The sequence below is a fragment of the Mytilus californianus genome, unplaced genomic scaffold (genome assembly GCF_021869535.1).
Source record: "Mytilus californianus isolate M0D057914Y unplaced genomic scaffold, xbMytCali1.0.p SCAF_6, whole genome shotgun sequence".
Taxonomy (NCBI): Eukaryota; Metazoa; Mollusca; class Bivalvia; order Mytilida; family Mytilidae; genus Mytilus; species Mytilus californianus.
In genome coordinates this window covers 96,541,176-96,567,532 of record NW_026262712.1, presented here as the reverse complement: position 1 = coordinate 96,567,532, position 26,357 = coordinate 96,541,176, and the positions used below count along the sequence as shown (strand labels likewise).

Below are 26,357 nucleotides of genomic sequence, written 5' to 3'. Positions count from 1 at the left end.
CGCTTATATCTTTATGCTAATAACTCATCTATTCATTTCATTTTTTCAATAGGTCTTCATATTAACATAAAAGGTTATAACACTTTCTTTCTAAAATTGTTTTACCGATTTTAACCTTACAGGCTGTTTGGTACTCTGTTATATTCGATGAGTTTTCGTACTGTCTTTTTCCATTTACAGAAGTAGGTGCGTGTAAAAATATAGAAGACTTGAAAGGTAAATATGTCCTTCCTTACAATGTAACATGGTTCAGGAAACAAAATGAAAACAAATCAAAACTGATGAAGATAATCTGCTATTCCGAAATAAATGTCCTTTAACACATTTACAACCAGTTGTCATCGGATAACGTATGGTAATACTAGGCTAAGAAAAAAATTCGTTTAGGAGTGATATCAAATACATCAAAATGTGGTTAAAAATATGAAACATAAAGATATTAGCGTAAATTATGCAAAGTTGACTTTCGAATACACTTGTAAATTGATATCCTCTCACAAACGTTTCCAATATTTCTTTTTAAAGTATAACTCTTGTTAACAACAAGCAAATGACACCAATTTAGCTAATTTTTCTTTAAGAAGTTATTTAAACATTAATCTCACACCACAATTGACAATTATTTCTTCCATTAGATTAGCACAACAATATTAGATTTGCAAATCAACAACAGAAAACGTCTTGTTCCTTCCCCAGTGAAATCTTAAGCCTTCCTACGGTCGCAATATGTGGCAAGGTGGGATTTAATGTGCTGGTGATTTTTTCCCTGCACTACATGTATATTGATGGGTACTTATTCTATGCCGGCTGACTGGTTTATATTGTATCATAATGCCAATAAAACAACCATTATGTTGATTACTTCTCTCCAATACTTTTAACGTATCTCGCGAGGTAGAAATTGTATTGGAAAACTTCTGAAATTGAAAATGCCCTGATAATATGATTAGCCTATTAAGGGATAAAATTACCTGACAATGGTTGGATTTGTAGTGTTTCATAACTGACAGTTGAGGGACCTAACATTTTTATTGGTGACTGTATTATTTCAGATGAACGTAATGAAGTGTATTGTATACATTTTCGATTTTTTGTTTTTCATGATCATCAAAACAAAAAACCAGCAAAATAACCTATGTATTTTCCATTTTTGTCAAAAGAAATAAACAAGTATCATGACTATACAAAACTGTTACTTTTTTAAATCAGTTCGTTTAAACATACATTATATGGTCTTCTTCAGGGGTTATATATTTCAAAATTTCATAGGTTATTTTTGTATTAAAATGTTACACTTGAAAGAAATAATAATAAAAATATATGGGAACGTGATGCCATCCTTCAGGGTGGAGTCTATATAAATAAGAAGTTGTGGTATGAGTGTCAATGAGACAACTCTCCATCCAAGTCACAATGAACAAAACGTCAAAGTACGGCTTTCAACAGGGAGCCTTGGCTCACACCGAAAAGCAAGATATAAAGCACTCCGAAATAACAAGTGTAAAACAATTCAAACAGGGAAACAGGTCTTATCTATATAAAAAACGAGAAACAAGAAACACCTATGAACCACACCAACAAACTACAACCACTGAACAACAGGCTCATGACTTAGGAAAGATGCATAAAAATGCATGCGGTTTTAACGTTTTAACAGGCGCCAACCCTTCACCCTAACCTGAGACAGTGATGTAACATTACAACATAAAAAGACACACTGTCTTATCAAATAGACATTTAAACAGAAACAAGCAAACATATACTGAACGAATAAGTTTGACCTATGACACAATATAAATACAATATTAAAACGTAGGAGCCTTTATAACATAGCCATGTAATAATTAAAAAAAAGATGTAACAAGAGTATCAAAGATAACTATACCCTGGTTTTCTAGTATGACTGACTAGAAAAAAAGTAATCGCCGTACAAAACTTCTGACGATAAATTAAATTAGATGCGGCTTCTGTAACTTAAATTTCGTTTTTTGTCAGGCAAATGACGTTTGTTTTTCACTAGTTCCGTTTGTTGATAATGTTTAATTTTGTCAGTTTTTATTGGATTCCTCTTGTTGATATTACTTTTGCGTTCGGTATTTTTGTTATACTTTTTTTATCTGGCAAATAGGCTAACTGTGTGGTGTACTCTAATTTTTTTTCTATTATTCAACCTTTTTAATTTCAACATATTGATTCCGCGCGTCAACAGCACTTGTCTTCCGAAGCAACATTGTATTAATTTGTAACAATAAATCGATAATAGGGACGACCAAAAATAGAGATTCATACTCTGCAAAATATATATGAACAGGTACTGTTGTTAGTTCAACTGGTCGATTTCTGTCATCGTTAACTTAAAATTAAAATCATCGTCTCTGACATTACTTGACCATATGTGACCAACCAAATGATATCGATACTTAGGGAATCTAGATTAAAACGAATATACAGTGACTTGATCCAGCAACACACATGGCCGATATTGTTCAAAATTGACTTTTAGGGCAAAACCGCAGTTGTTCACTCATTACTAAAATAATAAATCAGTATGCGTAAAACTGACATAATACAAATAATAAGCAGTTTAAAGGTTTATCTACCTAATAATTTTTATAAAAATGAAATAACTGTATTTGTGTTTTTCCCCTGAAATGTCATTTATATAGCAAACTCTTCAGCTTTAGCTGTTATCTTGAGAACGTTTAGATTAGGGAACATGTAATAGTGCAAATGACCAGCAAAGTAAAAAAGATCTACAAATAAATCAATTTTGCCTAAATTACAATTTACTCTTCATTGGTGTAATTGTCCCTGAAGGAACAAAAAGATCAGAAAAAAATACCTTAAAAAAGTCACATGGCCGCAAAGGTCATCCAACTACTAATACATTGTATATACTATAATAATTATAGCAAATACTGCCTTTGAGTGAAAATTTTATCAATTTTATGTGATTTCAATGAGAACAAAAGAGATATTCAGAAAAAATGAAATCAGTAAAATTTATCAGCTAAATGAGATTTGAAACAACCCAAACCGCAGCTTAATTCTTATAAGAGTTGAGTCCTCAAGTTACTTGTTTACCCTTTTGTGTTTAAGCTGTATAATTTCGTAAAAATAAAGAAAGAAAACTACTTTGAACAGGAAAACATATCATGTAACAAAGACCTACAAATTAGTGAATATAAATGACATCGTTAAACTACTCCATATACATATAGAAGTTGTTGGACCTAAATAACAATTTTGACTAATAATTCTGTTACTTATCTACCAATCTATAATTGATATATAGACAACTATCAAGGGTAGTAGGTGAGAATTCTATGACATTTCAAATAAACACTTAAAATCGAAATAGACCGATAATTTCAACCTCGTAATGATAATCACTTGCTTTATTGTATTGACAAATTTCACAGTTAAGTTTTTTTTCTTTAAAAAATGTCAAACAAGTAATGAATAATTAGATTCCATATCGGTGATCTGAAATCTCTTCGTCGCTGAACATTTACATGTTCCAATAGATGAGTGACGCTCGTGCTTGTACATGTGTGTGCTCCCTTGGCAAAGACTGTTTCAACATGGCTATGAGGAAGAACAGCAGAAATCGATACAACATAAGTACTACGACTCATCCACTTCCACCTCAAAAATGAATGAATGGTCAACACACTTTATATCATTTATTTAAATGTACTGATGATTCTATCAACCATAGATACCAGATGCCAAAAAAAAAAACAACAGTAACATGCTTCTGATAATAATTTGTTTGACATCAATATATTAAACAGTTCAGTTTCAAACGTATCTAGAAAAAATTTAAATGTTCAGAATTTGTTTAAGAAAATTTAAAAAAAATCAAAATGCCAAAGTCATAATGTAAAAATATGTTAACACAAATTCAATAGGTTAAGATTCTATTTACTAATACTTTGAAAAATGTAAGGACAGAATTCATACAAATAAGAAAAAAACAGGGTCATTACAGAATTTAGTTACCTTTTAGTGAGAGTAATCCAATGACTCAAACAAACCATATCAAAATTATTTATTTACATAAAATGCATATAATCAAGCAACCTTATGTATCCATAAAGTAAAAGGGTCTTATACAGAAACAGTTGTCACCTTTAATTAAACTTTAATCTGACTAAAAAAAAATTGAATTTGTTAATTTTTAAGTTTTGATATTGATAATTAGTAATATGATACGATGTTTGATCTTGAGAGAAAGCATTACAACTTTTTTTTAACAGTCCCTACAGATGAAACATCTTTTGAAGTTCCGTTGCCTTTAAAATGTGGTACGTATTTGTTTAAACTGTATTGTACAATTAAGATACGATAAGATTGTTGGTGCTTGTTAAAGGCCAGTGACAGATATTTTATATATTTGTTGAATGGGAACAACTATACAAGTATAACAATAACGGAGTTGAGGCAAGGTAGTTTGGGCGATGGACGAGATGACAGCTCCAAGAAGAAAATTTAGGTGTGTTGGATAAAACAAAAATCTTCCCTTGATGCATCATCAGAACGTTGTATTGTGTTATTTAACAGAGAGAGTATGTTGCAATCTCCATAAGCGGATAATTTGATTTAACGTCCGCAATCAGAACGAAAGTGATTTCTTACTTTAGCTTACGTTTAATTTTGCACCTAAGTCACAATTTTAACCCATATGATTTGCTGTTTATCTTCCAATCTAAAATGGATATATGGAAAAGTGACCAGGCAAAATGCTATACAATATGTTGGCACAACGCAAATATTTCTATTACTTTGAATCATTTAAACGTAAAAATATCAGCTGATCGATACAGGCTCCTTAAAATATCTTGTCTGTTTTTGTTAATCGAATGTTTGAATGGTAGCCGGGTGAGAATTGTTAGACATTTCAAATAAATACTTAAACAGAATTAGGCAGATAATTGCAACCCCATGATGACATTTTATTTAATCACTAACTTCAGCGGTGAAGTATCATCATATCATTTTTCGCTATAAATTTTGAATATCAAACCGGCACTTTGAGCCCTCCGTCAACTTAGAAGACGACAAATTTACCCAAATTCCTTTTGATGTCATTTATATCTATATATTAACTAACTATAAACATAATATTATGAAGATTGAGAGATCAGGAAGATCTAGCCACCGGCCTGTGCCCTTTCACCTAATTTTTGACGATTTTTATTTGAAAAGTGACACTTTAAACCGTCGTACACATCGAAGATGACATTTTTTTCTGGAAAATCCTTTTAATAGCATCTGTATATATACAAAGTCTAGAATAGTATTCAATTTTGCGGATATTGAACAACTAGGGGGTTTCACTGTTTTTTCAGCGGTCTCCGGTAATTATTCACTATAAATTTTGAATATCAAACTGGCACTTTGAGCCCTCCATAAACTTACATGTAGAAGACGAAAAGTTTACCCAAATTCTTTTTGATGTCATTTATATATATATATATTAACTAATTATACACATAACATTATATATATTGAGAGATCAGGAAGATCCAGCAAATGCCCTCGGCCCTTTCACCTAAATTTTTGACGATTTCTATTTAAAAAGTGACACTTTAAGCCATCTGTACATATCGAAGATGACATTTTTTCTGGGAAATCCTTTTAATAGCATCTGTATATATACAAAGTCTACAATAGTATTTAATTTTGCGGATATTTAAAAAACCAGGGGGTCTTATTGTTTTTTCAACGGTCTGCGGTAGCTTTTCACTTTAAATTTTGATTATCAAACTAGCACTTTGAGCCCTTCATAAACTTAGAAGACAAAAGTTTATCCAAATTCCTTTGGATGTCATTTATATCTATAAATTAACTAACTATATACATAATATTATGAAGATTGAGAGATCAGGAAGATCTAGCCAACCCCTTGGTCCTATTTCCTGGATATAGCTGAATATTTATTCAATCGAAAATATATTTTTTTTAGCTTTCCATAGTTGTTTCTATTTATGTTTTTAAATCTTAATAGAGGGACCGTTTCTTTTTGTTTCTTGAAATATCATCTTTTAAATGTTCATTCTTGATTATATTCTATTTGATAAAAATCTATAGGTCATACAGAGAAATATTCAATTTACATAAAAGTTTATATTTGAGGACAACGACTATTTACGATAACTTGAATTGTTCATAAAAAAATTTCTTATATATAATTATATCATTTATTTAAATGTACTGATGATTCTATCAACCATAGATACCAGATGCCAAAAAAAAACAACAGTAACATGCTTCTGATAATAATTTTTTTGACATCAATATATTAAACAGTTCAGTTTCAAACGTATCTAGAAAAAATTTAAATGTTCAGAATTTGTTTAAGAAAATTTAAAAAAAATCAAAATGCCAAAGTCATAATGTAAAAATATGTTAACACAAATTCAATAGGTTAAGATTCTATTTACTAATACTTTGAAAAATGTAAGGACAGAATTCATACAAATAAGAAAAAAACAGGGTCATTACAGAATTTAGTTACCTTTTAGTGAGAGTAATCCAATGACTCAAACATTTATATCTATAAATTAACTAACTATATACATAATATTATGAAGATTGAGAGATCAGGAAGATCTAGCCAACCCCTTGGTCCTATTTCCTGGATATAGCTGAATATTTATTCAATCGAAAATATATTTTTTTTAGCTTTCCATAGTTGTTTCTATTTATGTTTTTAAATCTTAATAGAGGGACCGTTTCTTTTTGTTTCTTGAAATATCATCTTTTAAATGTTCATTCTTGATTATATTCTATTTGATAAAAATCTATAGGTCATACAGAGAAATATTCAATTTACATAAAAGTTTATATTTGAGGACAACGACTATTTACGATAACTTGAATTGTTCATAAAAAAAATTCTTATAAAAAATACAGTTATATTAACTAATAACTATCGTACTTTGAATGTTATCGAATGTTTAATTTTTAATTATATTTAACTTAGAAAATTTGAATGTCGGTTTGGATATTCAATATCGAATAACGAATAACGAAACGGCTGCTAACTTCACATACATCGGTACCTATTTGTTTTAACTGTATTGTACAATTAAGATCAGTTAAGATGTTTGTTGTTTGCTAACAGTCCAGTGACAAATATTTTATATATGTTTTGGATGGAAACAAATATGCAAGTTTAACAATGGATAATTAAGATCTAACCTCCCCAATCCGTACGGACGTAACTGTATTTATTCATTCCCCACAGCCAAAATAACGCCCTACTTTAGCTTACGTTCAATTTATGATGATTATTTACCCTTTATACTATATTTAATATCCTTATATTAGTTTTAACAGATATTTAAAAAGATGATAAACAAAATACAGAATAAAGTTTTAAGCATTGAAGGTAAACATATTTTTGTTGAGGTCTGCTGTAAAGCTGAGATTTAAAAGGTTTCTTATGAGGTAATTAATTTGGTGACTTCAGGGATATTTGTGTATTTATTAACATGTTGGAAATATAGGAATGTGACTTGCATTTTCAAAGCGAACTATTACAGACATTTAGTTTTAATAAATGCTCTGTGCAACCAATTTGCAATTGGATATATATTGATGTTAATAACTCATCTATATATCTGGCAAGATCATTTTATTTTTTCAGTTTACCTTCAGGAAAACCAGAAAATTTACAAATCTTTGTTTCTGAAAATTTGTAATCAGATTTTAACCTTACCGGCTAGTCGGTCATCTGTTAGATATTCGATGAGTTTCGTACTTTCATTTTCCATTTACAGAACCAGAAGATAAGTGTACAAGTAAAGAATACTTGAAAGGTAAACAAATCATTATATATCATGTAACTAGGTTCAGGATAGATATCAAATGAACAAAATTGACACCGAAAAAGGTAATATGCTATGCCAAAATATATACCCTTCAATATGTCTAGATTGACAACTCTATCAGCATTTGCCATTGAATAACATACATGTATGGTTATACAGGGCTAACACCACAATTGACAAATGTCTTCCATTATGTTGCTAGAGCAATGTTAGATTAACAGATAACCACAGGACATTCTGTTCTTTCCTCAATAAAATTGTAGTCCTTTCTTCTGTGACAATATGTTTTATGGTAGGAAAAAGATTTCTGTGTGAGAATGTTAAGTGATGGTGATATGGTCCTGATCGATGCTGATGGGTCCTTAAAATGTGCTAGTGATTTCGCCCTGATCTGTGCTGATGGGAACCTGACGTTTTGCTGATGATTTAGTCCTGTTTGGTGCTGGTTGTTCATGATTATGTGCTGGTGGGTTGGTAACTATTGTATAATTATCCAAATAAAACAACCTATATGTTGGTAATTTTTCACCAATAATTTGAACGTATTTATAATATCTGTTGAAACGTGATGCCTTTTTGTAGGGAAAGTCGAGAACTTCTAAAAGTTATCGCTGTACAAAACTAAAAGCAATTAATTAGAGGCGGCTTTAGTATCCTAGATATCGTTTCTTTGGCAAAATTGTTAATTTAGTGTTGTCTAGGTCTATTATCTTTTATTCATCCAAATTGAACCTTGAATCCGCGAGTAAACAGCTAAGATTGGATTTACATATTTCGTACTAGGTCACTTGATCGTTGTTGGTCATCATTAACTTAAAAAAACATTAGTTGGCCAAATGTGACCAAAATTTATCAGAATGAGTTTAAGGAAATCTTGTTAAAAAAGTGTATCTAATGAATTAATCCAGCACCAAACATGACCAATATTGGTCGAAACTTCCTTAAAGGTAAAACAACAAAATTATACATTAGTCAGCATAAAATTGTTTTAATATTTTTTCAAACACGTCAGTAAAATACTACTTTCAAATAGGTCACATGGCCAAACAATTCATTCACCTGCTTATCACTAATACACCAATTTTTATCTGAACAGCTCTTAAAAGTTAAAACATCTAATAATTAAGGCAGTTTTAGTCTTTCTGTCAATTTTCAGACTTAATTTAATTTAATTTAGGACTGTTCAGACATTGTCAGACACTTCTCATGTTGTCAATAATGATCTGCTTATTCTATGTTCATATACAAGTAAGAAGATGTTGTATGATTGCCAATGAGACAACTATCCACAAGAGACCAAATTACACAGAAATTAACAACTATAGGTCACCGTACGGCCTTCAACAATGAGCAAAGCCCATACCGCATAGTCAATTATAAAAGCCCCGAAATGACCAATGTAAAACAATTCAAAACTGTTCAGTAGAAAGTAAAATAACAAAAAAACCGAACTCCAAGGAAAGTTCAAAACGGAAATTCCTTTATCAAATGGCAAAAATCAAAAGCTCAAACATATCAAACGAATGGAAATAAACTGTCATATTCCTGACTTAGTACGTGCATTTCCTTCGGTAGAAAATGACTTAATGAGTTTCATCCAATAACATTAACGGCTGGAAATGAGGACTTTTGTAATAAGATACAGTTATCAGGTATGTTTTTTTCAATTTAGTTCACCAGGATTACGGATTAAGAGTCAAATTTACCTGTATGAAACATATATGATAACACCTTAAGGATTTTGCATTTTGATTTTACATGACTCAATCCAAAAACAAATTCATAATTTTGGTCAACTTTCATGTAGCTTTTAGTAATATCAATTATGAAGGAAAACATGTTTTATTCGGGTCTTGCAAAGTTGTGAATAAGTTAAAACGAAAAAATATGTGATGTGAACACCAAAACTAGATAACATATTTGATATTGAATTGAGTTGCGAATAACATTTTAACAGTCTACAAAAGCTTAACTAAAATTAAAGAAATAGTTTCACTTTTTTGTTTTGTTTAAAATTAGGACTAGTAGATGAACAGACAAGTACAGACGACTTAGTGGGTAAATATGTTACAGAGTGTTATTATTTGAGCGAGGGATAGTGCAATACCCCCGAGTAGTTTTAATAAAAGAATCACTAATTCAAGAATTAAAATTATAAAAAAGTATTCAACGAGTGACCGAACAACAAAATAATTCATGAATGCCCGTAAATCATTAGTAAATTATTAATTGTGTTCGCTCACGAGTTGATTATTTTTTATATTTGAATTTTTGATTAGTTATTCTTTTGATTACATTGACTATGGACTTTTAAATGAACAAAGTAGGAATAAAAGCAACTATATCTGTGTTTATGAGTTCATAATCGTTTCTGAAGTCACGTCATCGACAACGTCTTGACAACACCAAATGTTCTATGACGTCAGAGGCGTGATATTTTCGGGCTTATTTCACATGTAAAATTATTGGGTTGTTTTTTGTTTTTTTTTGCTCTGTAAAATTACGATAATTTATTGCAACCGATGTAATAATATATTGTCATTCAAAACAGATGTTTTATGCGGAAACCTATTAGGGAAAGGTTTAAACAATTTACGACGTAAGAACGAGACTGAATCATTTAGACAAATTCTTATAAGACAAATATTGTCATGTTTGGCACTTTTCTCTTATATCTTAAGAACTACAAAAAGAAAGAAATTGTAATCAGCTGAAATCATCAGCAATATAATTTTACAAAAAGGCAAAGATATCTAAATGAATGGATAAATTTTGTAGGACTAAATGCCTCATAACCCCTCTCGCAGAAATGGATCAAATTTTAAGTCTTCATTTAGTGTTGTAACTTTGACTTTTTTTACGTACAAGTAGGATTAAAGCTATAATTAATTCTAATCATTATAATTAATTGTGCCTCAAACTTATAACATGTTTTGTTTATTGTAATTCGCCTTGTTCTTGCAAGATAGTTTTATGTGAAAAATTTTGTTGTGATAATTTTAACAAAATATTCACACAGTTGGAAATATGACTATTTCAATTAACTGTGTCGTGTATTTTGGGAGAATAATACATTATAATTATAGCTTGTGTGAAGTAAACTATATATTTTTAAATGTACCAGCGCATTGACAAACTCAAAATGCCCTCCTAAATTCGTGTTCATTTTTACGGAATGTATTGTAAACAATGACACAAAAAACAGTGGGTCACATGCGGTGTTCATTTCTCAAACAAAGCTTTTTTGTAATGGTCTCTTCTTACTTCAGCTTTTTCCTTCTTTTTTAACCTCCTATATCCTAAACCCTAGCCTTTTTCCCCTATATACCACATCACAAAGGTGGTCATTCCCTCAAAAAGGAGAAACAAAACGAGGTTTCGCAAGTGCTTGATTATGATTAATAATGACAGCACTTTCGTATTTCATATTTAAAATAACCTTATGTTTCTATTTGAAAACGACAACTGAATAAATGCTAAATATTAGTTAAAGGGGATTTACGTTTTTAAAATTAATTTGTTCTTTGTCTAATTGTTACCAAGGTGAGCCACAAATTCAAATTATAATTGTATGGGCTTTTATTCGTTTACAGCTTAGATAAATTATCATCACAGAAACGTTTGTCGGCAATTAGATTTGAACACAAAACACTTCTGAAATCCGTTATTAAATCATAAAATTTGGTCAATTCATATTATAGGTTTTTTGTAATATAGATATTGCAATTAATGCAAATTGGACTGAAATGAATTAACAATCGTCATTTAGAAGCGCCAAGTCTTAATTATATTTTCCCTATATTCAGATGTCTTCGCCTTTATGTAAATTGTAAATCACACAATCAGACTAGAATGTTATGTGAAGCAATATCTGCTAACCCATCCGGAGCACATGATATCTACCCCGGATTTGGTGGGGTTTGTGTTGCTCAATTTTTATTTTCTATCTTATATACGTTTCTTTGTCTTTTAATCGTTTTCATTTCTTGCCATAGCATTGCCAGTTTGTTTTCAATTTTTTAGTTTGAATATCCCTTTGTTATCTTTAGCCTCCTTTGTGCTGATGATTTCTGTTATTTAATAGTTCTTTCTATTTGAAAGTTCTTAAGATAAAAGCGGAAAATTTAAAAATACGTAAAAATAGTCCAGGACACTTACTCTTATACGAATTTACCTAGATTTTGCCTTGTCGTAATTATAAAATAGGATGCTGGTATTACCACGAACTTATGTCGTTATTTTAACATACAATGTCGTCAATACGACATAGAAAGTCGTAAGTACGATATACGATGTCGTGTCGTTAGTGCGAGAAACAACATCGATAAGAGTTGAATCGTAAACATTATTGCTAATTCAGAAAGAAAAGAACATCTCAGTAATGCTTTTAATCAACACAATACAAGCATTACTTTTAACATTTCCCGAATTCTTGACACATATTATCACTACGTTACTTGTTTGCGCAAGTTTACAAATTACATAAGCTTTTATGAGCTATGTAATAGACAAAACAAAACATAATGTAATTTATAAATGAGAAGCACTACACACTTTATACACACATAAAATATTTTAAAAACACTGTTATTAGAAAGGCAATTGCGATATGTTAGATACTTATGAGTTCTTTCACATTATTTTACCTATTTTTTTTTAAACAGTAGATGAAAAAATAAGTAAAAACTTATTAAAGATAGTGATAGACATTTAATCAGTTTTCTCACACGTGGTTTTAATCATATAATGCAACTTGGTTAGAAACTTTTGCAATGATTACGAGGAAGATTTATTCCATTTTGTTTTCAGAAACAACTATTTCGTCAGAACTGGAATACGCACAAACAGGTATACATAATAAATTTGATTAAATAATTAAAGGAGAATTTTTATGTTTGCTTCATACATGATACTTTCAAAAGGTTGCGCTAACATTCTAATGTTTTAAATATCTAATAGGTAACTGTCGAGCAAAAAGGCAGAGTAAATATTTAATGTAAAATTCGTATTCTTAGTACATAAAATTTCAATGCCAAATAATTAATATTTTTTAAAAACATCACATTTATTGAAAAATACAACACAACAGGTAAATTTAATAGATACCAGATCGTATAAAATTGTCGATACTGTACAAACAGGGGTATATACGAAATATAAAAATAGATGTTGATGCGAATAAGATGAAATAATACAAAATAGACAGATTTTGGGCTCGGCAGATGACCTTTGTCAATATCAATAATTTTCATAATAGCATTTTTGTGTGTCTTGTAGGGGGACTCTTTTACCAAACGTGAATTTGTATTCGAATATACTATTTCAAATACAACCAAAAATATTCAAATTATGTCTTTCGTTTTGTTGTTTGTAATAATGGTGCCGAATGGTAACATAAAATTTTTAATTTTGTTGTTGACACAATAAATCTATTGTCGTAGTTCCAATCTTTATTGAAAATGTAAATCGGAAATTGATTATTATGCGTCTTGAACATGTTGAAAACTAAAATGTATATATTGCATGTAGTTCCCTTCTCGCACTTTTGATCGTCAGAGTTTTACATACTATTATGGTACATAATTAAAATTCGAATTAACAAATGGTTGCGGTTGCTAAAAAAAAAATGTTTTGACTACTCACGATCAGAAGTTAAATGTAATGTTGTTTTTTTTCTTTTTAAACTCCTTCACTATTAAGATGATAGAGTTTTCAAAACATCCTCTTTTAGATATAATGTAAACGGTGCTAATTTTAATTTTAAATGTTTGTATCTATTATTTTTCTAACCTTATCAGAAATTGTAAACAATAGTAAAACTGTTTAATTCTTTCTGGTCATACACAAACCAAAGATAAAAGAAATTTGCATTGCAGCAGTTAGAAAAACAATTTGTTTTCTTTCTGAAAGGGAATTAAGAAAGTACAAAAGTTGAATAACAAGATTGTAATGAACGATTGATCTTTCAAGCAATGCAAAAATGAAGTCAAAGAATCTCTGCACAACCACAAATTAGTAAAATAAAATGAAAATTCCAGTAACAGAAGATACGATCGAAGCGAAGACACTTCCTGCTTGAATAATGACTCTAATTTAAACTTCGAATTTTCAAAATGCAGTTTTCAGTTTTTTTCAATGATGAACTACTTAATAGACATGCATAAATTTTACCATGCAAATGATTTTAATGTGAAACAAATAAGAACTCTCGGAACATGTATGTTTTAATTGTATTCAAAGATTATGTCAAGTGATTGTTGTTTACTTGTTTCGCATTATCATCGCTTACAGGTATATTGTTCTATAAGGAAAAAAAATCAGAAATTCTTAATCTGGACAAAAAATATAAATAAAAACTAGGTAGCATTTGTGTTTAAGCTGCAAATCATTGTTTTTCTAGATTGTGCAAAAATAACAAAACAAGAAATAAACTATCTTTTGGTTGTTCACCTGGTTACATGTCTAGCTGTATCCACTGTTCGCCATGTTTTTGATAAAGAATTCTATCCAGGAAGACTGACCGACATCATCAAAAAAAATACGAATACACTTGAAAAACTCAGACAAAAGAATCGAATTACCAAAACACAATTTTATCTTTTAACCAAAGGTTTGTATAATTATTATATAAGTTTAATGAATAATTCAAGCTCGTTGTCAATTTCTAGATATAAGATATAAACCAGACTTTACTGTCCTTGATTTCAAGAGCATTTAGATGTGTTCAATATGGTCACCGTACTTTAGATTATTCAATGATATAGCATCGTATATGAATCGGAACAAAAAGTTAAAGAACATCTGTAGCTCCCTTTCACTTTTTGTTTGAGAAGCCACTTGTATGAAGCCTCACATGGACAAAACTAGACAAGGTGATTAGACGAATTAACACTATTGTTCCCATAGGATTACCGATATTTCGTTGAAAAACATGTCAGAATGAAACAAATATGTTGCAATACGGTGATGTAAGTTGCAGAGAATATTTTGCTTGTATCAGAATTGATTTTTACAAAGTATGATGCATCGCTCTCTAAACAAATTATGTTTTATTTCTACGTTGACCATTCTTTTTTTATTATTTCAAATTTTCATTCGGTTTATAATGAAGGATACTAGGGAAAGGGGAAGCCATGACATATTTTTTGCACTATTTCAAGAAAAAAAGATACTTAAGTTGTATTTTCGTATGCAAATCGTTATAAATGTTTAGAATCTACATCTAATTCACAAAGACATAGAGTCGGTAGCTTTACAGTTACTCTGCGGACCTGTTTGCATTGCCTATAATATAGATGCTAATAATTTGAAAGAGTTTCCGCGAGTATTCGACACAACCCCAGTTGTTTGTAATGACTCTTTATGATATGTTATTTGGAAATCCCGGATAGAGAATTCCTATGATGGTTCAGTATTATCCCTTTGGTGAGCTAAAAATTGTTTCTTATATCATGTATATTGCATTCGGCAAACCGGAGTCTTTTGTAGACGAAACGCGTACAAAACTGTAAGCCTGGAATCTGTGATGAGTATTGACAACCACTTAGTCAATCCCACTATTGATGGAGGTTTACTCCCCAAAGGTATCACCAGCCAAGTAGTCCGCACATTTGTGTTTACCTGAATTATCATTGATATTATGTTCATGATTATAAATTAACTGTTTGCATAACTTTTTGAAATACTAAGAATTTTATTCTACAGGAAAAGACCACCTTAACTAAATTTGGCAAACCTTTCAGAATTTTGAGTCCTTAATGCTTCCCAACTTCGTACGTTATTTGGTCTATTTAACTTTTTTGATTCGAGTCTCACTGTTTAGTCTTTTGAAGACGAAACGCGCGTCTGGTGGAAACAATTTCACGTCTGGTATTTATGATGAGTTTATTGTAATGTATTATTTTAAATTTACACATATAATTCTAGAAAAGGACAATTATTGCTATTTATATTTATCGAATTTAAAGCATTTCCGCGATGTAAGTTTACCCAGTATTATATCATCAAGGTAATAGTAGGTAATATTTTTTTTTATAAATGGCATTTCGACGGGTATTTGCAAGTATGACCGTGAACTAAGATTCATAAACAAGACAGGTCTACTATTAAAGCTGCGACACTGAATTTCACAGGAATACTTACAATCAGTTGATTAGCTGTAATGTAGAACATAAATAATGTGAATCCACTTATTTGCATGTATACACGAAAAACTGATTTTGTAGATACTTGATTTCATGTTTCTAATATATTCTGCCTCCACGCCTGTAGGAAATGTGGAGTTCGTCGAACATTTAAACGTTAAAATCACCTTTACCAATGATATCAACGAAAATTAGTAAAACCCAATGGATAATATAAAATTCACAATATACAATTTCAGGACGGAAATTAACTGCTTGAATCACTTCATTATAGTTCCAGTAAGTGTTTCAAGCATATTTACCTTTTACGTCACTCACGGGAGCTGCTAACTCCTAAGTCAGTTGATCTCTGGTGGAAAGTTGTTTCATTACCAATCATAGCACATCTTCTAATTTTAATATCAATACGAGTTTGCAATCAGATTTTTAAAAGAGCTTCGTGTGGTAAAATTGTGTGAAAGTGTAATAATGCTATAAAAGAGCCTTCCAAAGCATGCAATTAGTCAGTCCTTTTGTGTTGGCATAACATATTATTAATTTGTTCATTTGTTGTAAATTTACTGTATATAAAAGCTCAATTTTTACGAAAACTTCGCACTTGGTTTGGGCTACAAGGAGCTTTTATTTGAGCGACAATGAAGTGTTATGTATACGAAACGAGTGTTTGGCGTTCAAAATTATTAAAATAGTATTTTTGAGTAGTTGTTATTATTAACCTTTAATTTATTTACAGATAATTTTCGAACTATGAAATACAAATTTCAAACTATTTACATTAGTATAATTAAGATTCACGTGATGTTTTCATCAGGAATCCCCCGTTTTACGCAGCTATTACACTAGGATGGGAGAGCATTTTTAATGCCCTAAACGACTTTATTTTCGATTCATTTACTATAGAGGACGATTACTTGGTATATATATATATATATTTACACCAAATCTCTCTGAAATAATTGTTCACTCAAAATTCTAAAGGATGTTTATATTGTGGTCGAAAATAAAAATAATAGATGATTTTCTGTCTCAAACTAAATGGGTTCTAATTTATACTGGTATCTGTGAGGAGTTTATTTACAAATGCTTCTAATTAAGACACAATTGGTTGTTTTCTGTTACTGTTTAAAACAGTAGGCATTTTGAAAACAGAAAGAAAAAAACAATATTGAAAAAATTATTTCGACTAATAAAACAATAAATTGATTAACCTACAACACATGTACAAAGTGAAAGTACTGTTTTTCTACTATTGTAAAACAAACTGTACATAGTTTTATGTATTTTACATATTGACGTCTGATGCAACTTTTTAATTACAGATTAAAATTCTTTTTTTGTATACGTATATGTAGTAATGGCTGGCTTCGTGTCATCAAATCGGAAGGCATAAAAAAGTACATATTCTTCATGAAGTAGGAGTTTATTCAAACTCTCCATTAATGACAGTCTTTACAAAATCCTTTGTGATCCATTAATATTTAAATCATAAACCCTACATATACCAATGTCAAATAGTGATCTTCAAAAACTATAGTTAATAAAGCCTCAGTTATAGATTTTGTTTTTCATTTGTCCATGTACTTTGTATGTACCATAACCAATCACAACTATAACAACACATTCTTCATTATTTCAATAACCTTTTCCATTTATTTAATATCCAATATTCTACGACAAATAAAACTCGTATGTCTTGATTATTTTTAATCTTAGCCGGATATTGAAACTACGTATTATAATTTGTTCAACTGATAAGTAATGAACTTTTCGTGTGTTCTTGCAGATAGTAGTTTAACATCGGAAAAGCTCGATCTTCAACTTATGATTTGCCTTCTTAGAAATATAGGACCTAAGTTCGAAATAACAGATGAACTACCAGCGCCGAATAGAAGGACAGTAGTTGCCAATTTATCCAAAATTAAATATTACAGAAAAGCAGTATTGTGTAATCATAACCATGGTACACTTTCTGATGAGCAGTTCACTAAAATATGGAAAGACCTATGCAAGGTAGTTCGCATTATCTTTATTCATTTGCCTTATCAATATGTATAGTAGTCGGAGCTGTTTAAGTTGGTTTTTATTTTTTGTGTCAAAATAACATCACATGATTGCAAACTTGGTATTTGAATGATTATTACTAAGACTCAATCTATGCGATATGTAAAAGAAAATGTCTTGTATTCATTGTGTTGGTATATTGAATTAAAATCAAGGTATTATCTATAAATATAACCGTAATTGAACTATACAGAATTTCAAAAATAGATTTCTTTAATTCATTGTGTACGCAGAAAGGGTATTAAAATACAAAGAAGGAGAAACATATTGTAAACAAGGATGTTAAGTTCAAAATACTAAAACTGTATATATGAAGTCTGCACAAATGAACACAATACCGTCTGGTAATAAAAAGATTTTGAAAGAAGTGTAAAAATATTTTTACGTGTAATTAATCGTTCTGATTTTGTCCGAGGCATATCATGAAAAACAGATTATATCATGTACAGAGTTTGTTATAATTGTGCCAAATGCTTTTAAGTAAAGATAGAAAATGAAAGGATATGGAGTAAATGTACATGGGACAACATCGCACACAATACATAAAAACATAGAAAAGTATCAATGAACAGGGCTTTTATTCCTGTTCTTCATCTTGACAGTTGATGAAGGGTCTTTAACAATGAACGAATCATTCATACTGTATAACAAGGTCAAGACGGCTCCCCACCCGCCTCGGAGTGCCAACCTGTGTGATGCTTGTGTACGACGGTTAATATTCAATTATTCTAGGCTATACAAGGGTTGAATGAACATGCTTTTGAGAACAACTACAGTACAAATGAAGATGATAAAGTAGATGCTACTGATGCGGTTTCAAAAGCATTGACAGGTAATCATAAATGTAAAACCAATATAAAGGCACGTAAGTTTTCACCGTCATTATATGTCCATGTTCATTTATATATATGGGATTTTTACAGCTGCTGATAATTATTTCTTTTGTAGTTTTTGTAACAGAAACATGTATTGTGTAATTATTCTGTATTAATTTAAACCGATTAAAGCATACAAAACACGCATAAGTTTGCACTGTTTATAATCGAAATAGACAACGTGAGTACAATTATAAAACCCCTTTGAATCCTAATTTCAAAAACTTCAGTCTTAACATTTACAAAGTACATACTTTTTATGATGGACAAACTTATTCAGTGGATGCAATTTAATTGGAAACTTAAACGTTTTCCCTTGAACAACATCTCATTTGATATTAATACAATCCTCTTATTTGTTGCAAAACGTTTGTCAAGGGCTTTCAATTAAATAGAATGTCATAGCTTATAACGCATTATCTAACTTTTAATTATATGAAAAGGTCAATTGTATAAACAATCTAGCACAATTTAGTTAAAATACCTAAGGAATTTCAATGGGGTGCCATCATGATATTTAGGGGTTGAATCCCCCTTGGTGTGTACAAGTAAACATTTTACAGTGAAAACTAAATTATACAGCTTATTTTTTACCTTTTTTTTAATATGTTTTCAGAAAAAATGCAAAACGAAACTAGGTTTTCAAGAGTGAGGTGAGTACGATTTATAATTCGTAGAAAATATAGTTATTTTTTTATTGAAATGTTCTACTAAAAGTTGTAGAAAGTATTTGAAATTAAGGAATGGTTCTACTTTTTTAAAAGTTCTCATTCCATATTGGGTTAGGCTTTCTTTAGGTTCGTGTTTAAATTTTGAACACTTCAGCGTTTATATCATGTTTTTATACCCTCGTTTACGGGACTTATTATTGTATACGGTTGTCTGTCCGTCAGTCGTCGACACTTCGAACAATTACTCAAACACGCTTCCACCAATTTTCTTGAAACTTTTGGGAAATTATTTAAATCTATAGACGTACGCTCGCTTTTGGTTTTTATAAATTTTATATTTTACGTTTCCGAGTAATGGTAATTTGTTTATAAAAAAGGGGATTTTTCCGATTTTCGGACAATAACTCAAAAAAAAAGATTTTATTAAACTTTGGGGTCTTGTTTATGTCTAATGAAATGAGCTGCCGTTTGTATTTTATAAGTTTCTGATATGGCATTGCGGAGTTTTGTTAAAACATCTATGAAAAATGTCAATTTTTACACTTTTGAACATTATTTATCAGCAATATGTGCATCTTACGTAGTAAAATTTGTGCCGTTAATGTCATGCACCTATTTAAAGCCTTTCTTATTACTAAGCTCGTAGGTCTGTTGTTTGTACTTTGAAATTTCTACTCAAGATGAAGAAATGGATCTTCCTTCACAGTATTGGATACCTAAATGCATCAGTGTAAAATAATAAATAATCTTTATTGCTACAGGAATAACACCACTAATTCATACCTCCATTGATTTCTATGTTGAATCTGCAATTCCAAGCATCAATGGCTATTTTGTCTTCAGTTCAATTAAAAGGACAGTCATTTCATATCATAAGTAAACCTTATCCTGACGTGTGCAGAAAAATTCAACATATTTTTAATTGCATATTAGAGCACATAATTCCCGAAAGTTTGGTAGTACAAACACAGGTACTAGTACTTCAGATCTGAACAACATTTTTTTTTTATTATTCAAGAAAAACTTTCAACAAGGGTTCTACGGCGATTCCATGTACTTACGCTTTTATTTGATACCAAAATTATCCAAATATTTTACATATTGGTAAGGTTACAGCTATGCGCAGCAACTCTTCTGTTTAAAACAAATTTATATTGCTGGCTTAACATTATAAAGAAACCCCCCGTTTACAGATCTATGGAACAAAATTGGTTTAAAGCAATGATCAAATTATTGAATACAAACTATTAAATTCCATTTATTACGAACTTAATCGAAATGAAACTTAAAAAATAAAAATATGGAAATAAAGGATAGTTTATTCACAACTAATGGACAAACAAGATCCTGTTTCGTTATGAGCAAATTTTTTATCCGTATAATGGATTTGTATCTTTACTTTAACAATTGTGACGAAATCTGGTATTACGACGTTACACAGGTTTTCATCTAGAGCACATGACTACCATTCCAAGTGTTTTTAAGGACAAGCGTAAACTTAATATAATCAAATTACTACAATCGGAATGTTTGAATCGGTACAACAATCACATTTTCGTTAACGTTAAACTCGTTTTATTCTTTTTCTAGGACCATGACGAATGAAGAAATTTACCACTTAAGAATAATACATCTATTGTACAGGGTTGTTTTTCAAGCCGTCCGTTTTAAATTTGATTCTATATTCCCATCATCACATCCCTTTAAAATCCTTGATTTGAGTTCCAACGATTTTAGGAATATACTACAGCATAATAAAAGGAACAAGACACCAAGGAATGAACGCTGTGTCCTGATTAGATTAGATGCGTTGTGTCAGGAAAAGGATGCAAAAGGTAATAAGCCAACTACAAATATATAAACAAAATTGTATTGCTGGTATAATTGTTATCAGTATGTCTATTATCTGAGGTATGAAGTGATAAATCAAATAATGAAGGAAAATAAGTATGGAAATGGCACTGTAAAAAATACAATGACGACAATTATACATGTATATAACAAAAGCAGAGTATTATCATCAGTATTCCCAGGAATAAGAAAACAGTATTCATATACATTTTGAAAATAATTAACGGTAGTTTTTTTTTTTTTTTATTTTTCTATTTTCAGCCAAGCAGAATACAAGAAAGTTTAATTTAACTTTGATGATAGAACTTTTATTAAGCCAAAGAATTTACTGCAATATTGAAAAAAAAGAATACACTGCATTATCAGAACTGTTATTGCTGTGTCATAAAATGGCTAGAAGTGAAATCGCGACATTCACCAGAGAAAAATTTGACACGTATTGGAAAACAATTTCAACGGTAAGATATGTTTTGACCAGTTTATATCAATATAATCATATTTTAAAAACAAATTAAAATAATGAATGTTCAAACAAGTCTTTTCAACAAAATCATATTGAAGATTATCCTTTGTTTAACGTTAAACAACACTACGACATAAACTCCATGTAATACATTGTCACATCACTTAATATTAAAAATGGTACACATTAAATGAAAGAAGTTGTGGGAAACCCACCTTTTTGGCATTACGGCGCAATGTATCGCTAGACATTTTAGTACATCGAAATTATAACGCTATTGTTGGTTTTTTGTTAAACCGTATATATGTTAACCTTGTGACAAAACTGTGAGATGTGCCCGTTTGTGTAAAATATGGACTTATTTACAAACTGCGCAAGACCACTGGTAAACCTTAAAATTTGTTACGTTCAAATATGTACAATTGGTTAAATTGTAAATCTTATTTATGTCAGTTTTTATAGATGTTTTGGTAATAGCTGTGTAAACGTTAAATGGAATGTCTGAATTAAGTTTATCTTTGTCAAAAGTCTGGCAATCTATTAAACAGAATCACCACGATTATCTGCATGCTTTATCTCTAACTTAGACGAAATTTATTTTTGGGTGGACGTAGGTATTTAGATAAAGTTTAAGAATTGTTATCTAAAGGTTCTTATCAACGGAATAATTGTAATAATTTATGTTTTACTAAATATTTCTCGTTCTCTCCATGTCTTTCGGCCAAACATTATTTGCTGGTCTTCAACAGCCTTGATGTATTTTATATTCGACGCGAACAATCTCCTATGAGACCGCCATGAAAAGTATAAACTCGTAAATAAAAAAAATATACACGCATAAAAAAAAAAATATTATGCAATCGTACGAACTTAAATGTACATGTCGAAAGGGTATACGTACATGTCCTCCCCTTTTTTTTTATTTATATTGTATTTACATTGTGTCAGAGATCAAATTTATTCGTTCAGTGTATGATTACTTTTGTTAATATGTTTTTTGATTGAGTTAAGCCATTTCAATTATTATTTCATAGTGTGTTTTCTATGCTGTGATGTTACATTCAAATTAGGGTGAAGGTTGGCGCCTGTTAAAACATTTAAACCCGCAGCATTTGTTTGCACCTGTCCTAAGTCAGTGGTTGTCGTTTGTTGATGTGGTTCAAAAGTGTTTCTCGTTTCTCGTTTTTTATATAGATTATACCGTTGGTTTTCCTGTTTGAAAGTTTTACACTAGTCATTTTTGGGGCCCTTTATAGCTTGCTGTTCGGTATGAGGCAAGGCTCCGTTTTGAAGGCCGTACGTTGACCTATAATGGTTTACTTTTTACAAATTGTGACTTGGATGGAGAGTTATCTCATTGGCACTCATACCACATCTTCTTATATTTATGTCTCCTGCTAAAGGAAAAAGTCAACGTTTTTTTTCTCGGAAACATGCACAATGCAAATGTTAATATTGTGTAATTTATCACCTTCAAACAGTCATCATTAATTAAAAAAACACTTTATCAGCATCGTAGGTATTAATGTAAGGATTAAAAGAGAGTATACTGGAATACATTGCTTCCACAAGAACATATAGATTATGCGTCACTTCATAACTTCAAATATACATCTTTCCAGTGTAGACTAAACTTCTCTGGATCAATCTCTAAGCCATGAATGGTTTGTATCAAAATGCGATTACCCCATATAAATGAATACTTCACATCAATGATTTGAAAATGCACATGTTTTATTTAAAGGTACATACATAAGACATGAATTTGACATTTTTTCACCCTACTAAATCAATGCAATATTTTTTGTAGTCTGTAACAGATTTAGTTGGAGAAACACACAAGAAAATATTTGAAAAAAAGTTCTATTACCTTGATCCTGCGAGGAGTAATATTTGAAATACGCTACAAAATATTAACAGTAATTTACAATTTGCATTCACGTCTTTGTACATTTGTTAAGTATTTCATGTATCCTACTGTATTTTCTTTATTCGATTAGAAATATATATCATCCTATTCAAGAGTGTTTATATTTGCTTGCTTTTGATTTATTGGATAGTCTTTTATATAGAAAATTTAAAATGTTAGTCTCATTCGAAGAACAATAATGTTTGATGATTTGTTTTTTTCCGATACTATTCCCATTGCAACCAATTTTACAACCTATTCAATTGAGGAGAATTGATTTCTCTCATTTTCATGCATTTTTTTTCACATTTCTCGATCGGTGTTAGAAAACTATTTCTTATCTCTAAAGAAAACTTTGTTCTCGGCAAATGATTGTTCAAACTAGAGTATGGTTTAGGGGTCAAAAGGTTGAAATAGGTGGAAAATGCCAGTACCAAGTAAGGAATATGACAGTTGTTATCCATTCTTTCCGCTAGTATGTACGGTTTTTCTCGAAATACTTTGCCATTATCATGTATATACAATATCATTTACATCTCGATGTTATCACCAATTTCACATCAAATTCTTGATTACAGTGGATACGAATATACATCATCTAACGTTTGTTCAATTTTTTTATTGGGTGTAAGAAAATCATTATGGAAAATTTCTTCTACATATTTTTTTAAAAAGAAGGACGGAAAGCGAATTTGGTATCATATATTTTGAACTTGTTACAAGAATCTCAATAAAAACCGGTGGTAAACGCAGATAACATAAAAAAGTATCAGCTTCTGGCTCACTTGAGAGAATCGATTTATACATGAACCTTATTTGAAGAAGGCACAATCGGAAAAATACTATACCTTTATTGATTGATCATAATTCATTTATTTATCAACAGCAAATACTATTAAATGATATGAAGGATACACATTTCGATATACCAATAAAAGCTTGAAAAATAAGATATAACAAAATTCAACACAGAATACCGAAACAAACGAAAATTAAAGTTACACTTATGTAAATATCGACAATGTTATTTTCCTCAGGAACTGTTATCGGCTAAAACTGTATCACTTTTAATATTAATATTCGTGAAAAATTCTATCCTTTGAATTGAACGTTAAGGTGTTAGGTCATTATTTAGTCCGATTATAATGAAAACTGTTTGTCGAAACATCATTTGATAGTAATCGTGTGTTGTTGTCAATTGGCGCTTTTCTATGCAATTACCATCTTAAATATTTCTTAATGGTTTTAGGCAGAAACATTTACTCTTTTGTTCCATTAGTTTGAAATTCTAGTACAAAAAACACGTCTTTAACGCATAATTATATTAAATAAAGTTACATAATAATATCTCATATAATTGAGATAAAGTTGTATAATATGGCTTTCGGTAGCATGGAGATTGCATGAAGTGGTGTTTTTTATACTCTCCGCCTTTTCATTGAAAAACTAGTTAATAAGTCTATGTGAGTTATGAGTAGGTCTTAATATAGAAACAATAGATGATCTAGAAACAACTTTGTCTGTTTTAAGGACATATATCTAATAAAAAAAGACTTTCATTGCTACAAACGTTATTTTAAAAAGAGCATTCAAGTAGACCGAAATCCATTTCCCGTGTAAACAGATGTCAGTAGTCGGAGACAGATTCGCGAGTCGATAGTCAATTTTGCATATTATACTGCTACGGTTGATAATTATGGGAACACGAAAGGTACGAGACATTAAAACAACTGTATGAATCAAAATCTGTGTCCGAATGCTTGGCAAGATAGCACCTTAAGTTAGAGGGGGATGTCGAAATTATGAAAACAGAGGTCAAGGTAATAAGGGACAATGTAGAAAACCTTGATTCTCATGCTAAACTTATGGATGATAGTATACAAGATATACACAACACACTCATCCCTGATATTGAGGGGAAAAACACAGCAGAAGAAAAAGAACGTTTAATGCTGGAGTATTGGGGCCGAAAATGGAACTTGGTGATAAGAGGTGTGGGCGGAACCCCCTTGGCCAAGATGCCAAAAGTGAACGATTTACTTGTCAGGATCTTCTTTGAAAAAACTTAAGAGATATCTAAGGAGCGCATCGAAAAAATGCTGTTCCAAGCCGTGCATAGGCTACCAGGAAAAAAGGGAGAGAAAGAGAAGAGAAAGATCATTGTGCGCTTCAATAGTCTAATAGATTGAGACGAAGTTCTGACCGCTGGGATGAAATTAAAACGTGGAAGTGGGTACCAGGCTGAAGCTAGCGAACAATAACTAGCGAACAATAAGCCAGCGAACAATAAGGCGATATATCTAACAACCGAAAAAATGAATAAGACAGCAACGGCCGTTAAATGAAAAATATCTAAAAAGGCAGACATTCCGTCCAAATATTGCAATTTCAACTCTATCATGAAATGGTATTTATCCCATCCATTGATAAAACAAGTCACATCCCTTTTTAGGCTAATATTCAGTACCACAGTAAATCTGTATCTGTCAACGGATTATTTGTAGGTGTAAAACCACCAATGCACCCACTTCCATTTAAAACG

General features: G+C 30.6%; 1 protein-coding gene across 4 annotated transcripts in view; it reads left to right on the top strand.

Moving 5' to 3' along the window:
* LOC127704681 (uncharacterized) overlaps positions 1–23,923 on the top strand; it is a 55,896-nt gene extending 31,973 nt beyond the window's left edge. For 3 of the 4 annotated variants that reach the window (XM_052208816.1, XM_052208815.1, XM_052208818.1), the window contains 12 exons: positions 181–216; positions 4,263–4,310; positions 7,791–7,829; positions 9,861–9,899; positions 12,651–12,689; positions 14,242–14,451; positions 17,769–17,995; positions 18,779–18,878; positions 19,538–19,574; positions 21,183–21,427; positions 21,705–21,901; positions 23,717–23,923. In XM_052208816.1, coding sequence (XP_052064776.1) covers positions 181–216; positions 4,263–4,310; positions 7,791–7,829; positions 9,861–9,899; positions 12,651–12,689; positions 14,242–14,451; positions 17,769–17,995; positions 18,779–18,878; positions 19,538–19,574; positions 21,183–21,427; positions 21,705–21,901; positions 23,717–23,803 — 1,304 coding nt within the window. In that variant the 3' untranslated portion in view covers positions 23,804–23,923. The remainder of the gene's footprint in view (positions 1–180; positions 217–4,262; positions 4,311–7,790; positions 7,830–9,860; positions 9,900–12,650; positions 12,690–14,241; positions 14,452–17,768; positions 17,996–18,778; positions 18,879–19,537; positions 19,575–21,182; positions 21,428–21,704; positions 21,902–23,716) is intronic. The other variant, XM_052208817.1, reaches the window with a different exon arrangement.
* Positions 23,924–26,357: the final 2,434 nt, after the last annotated feature.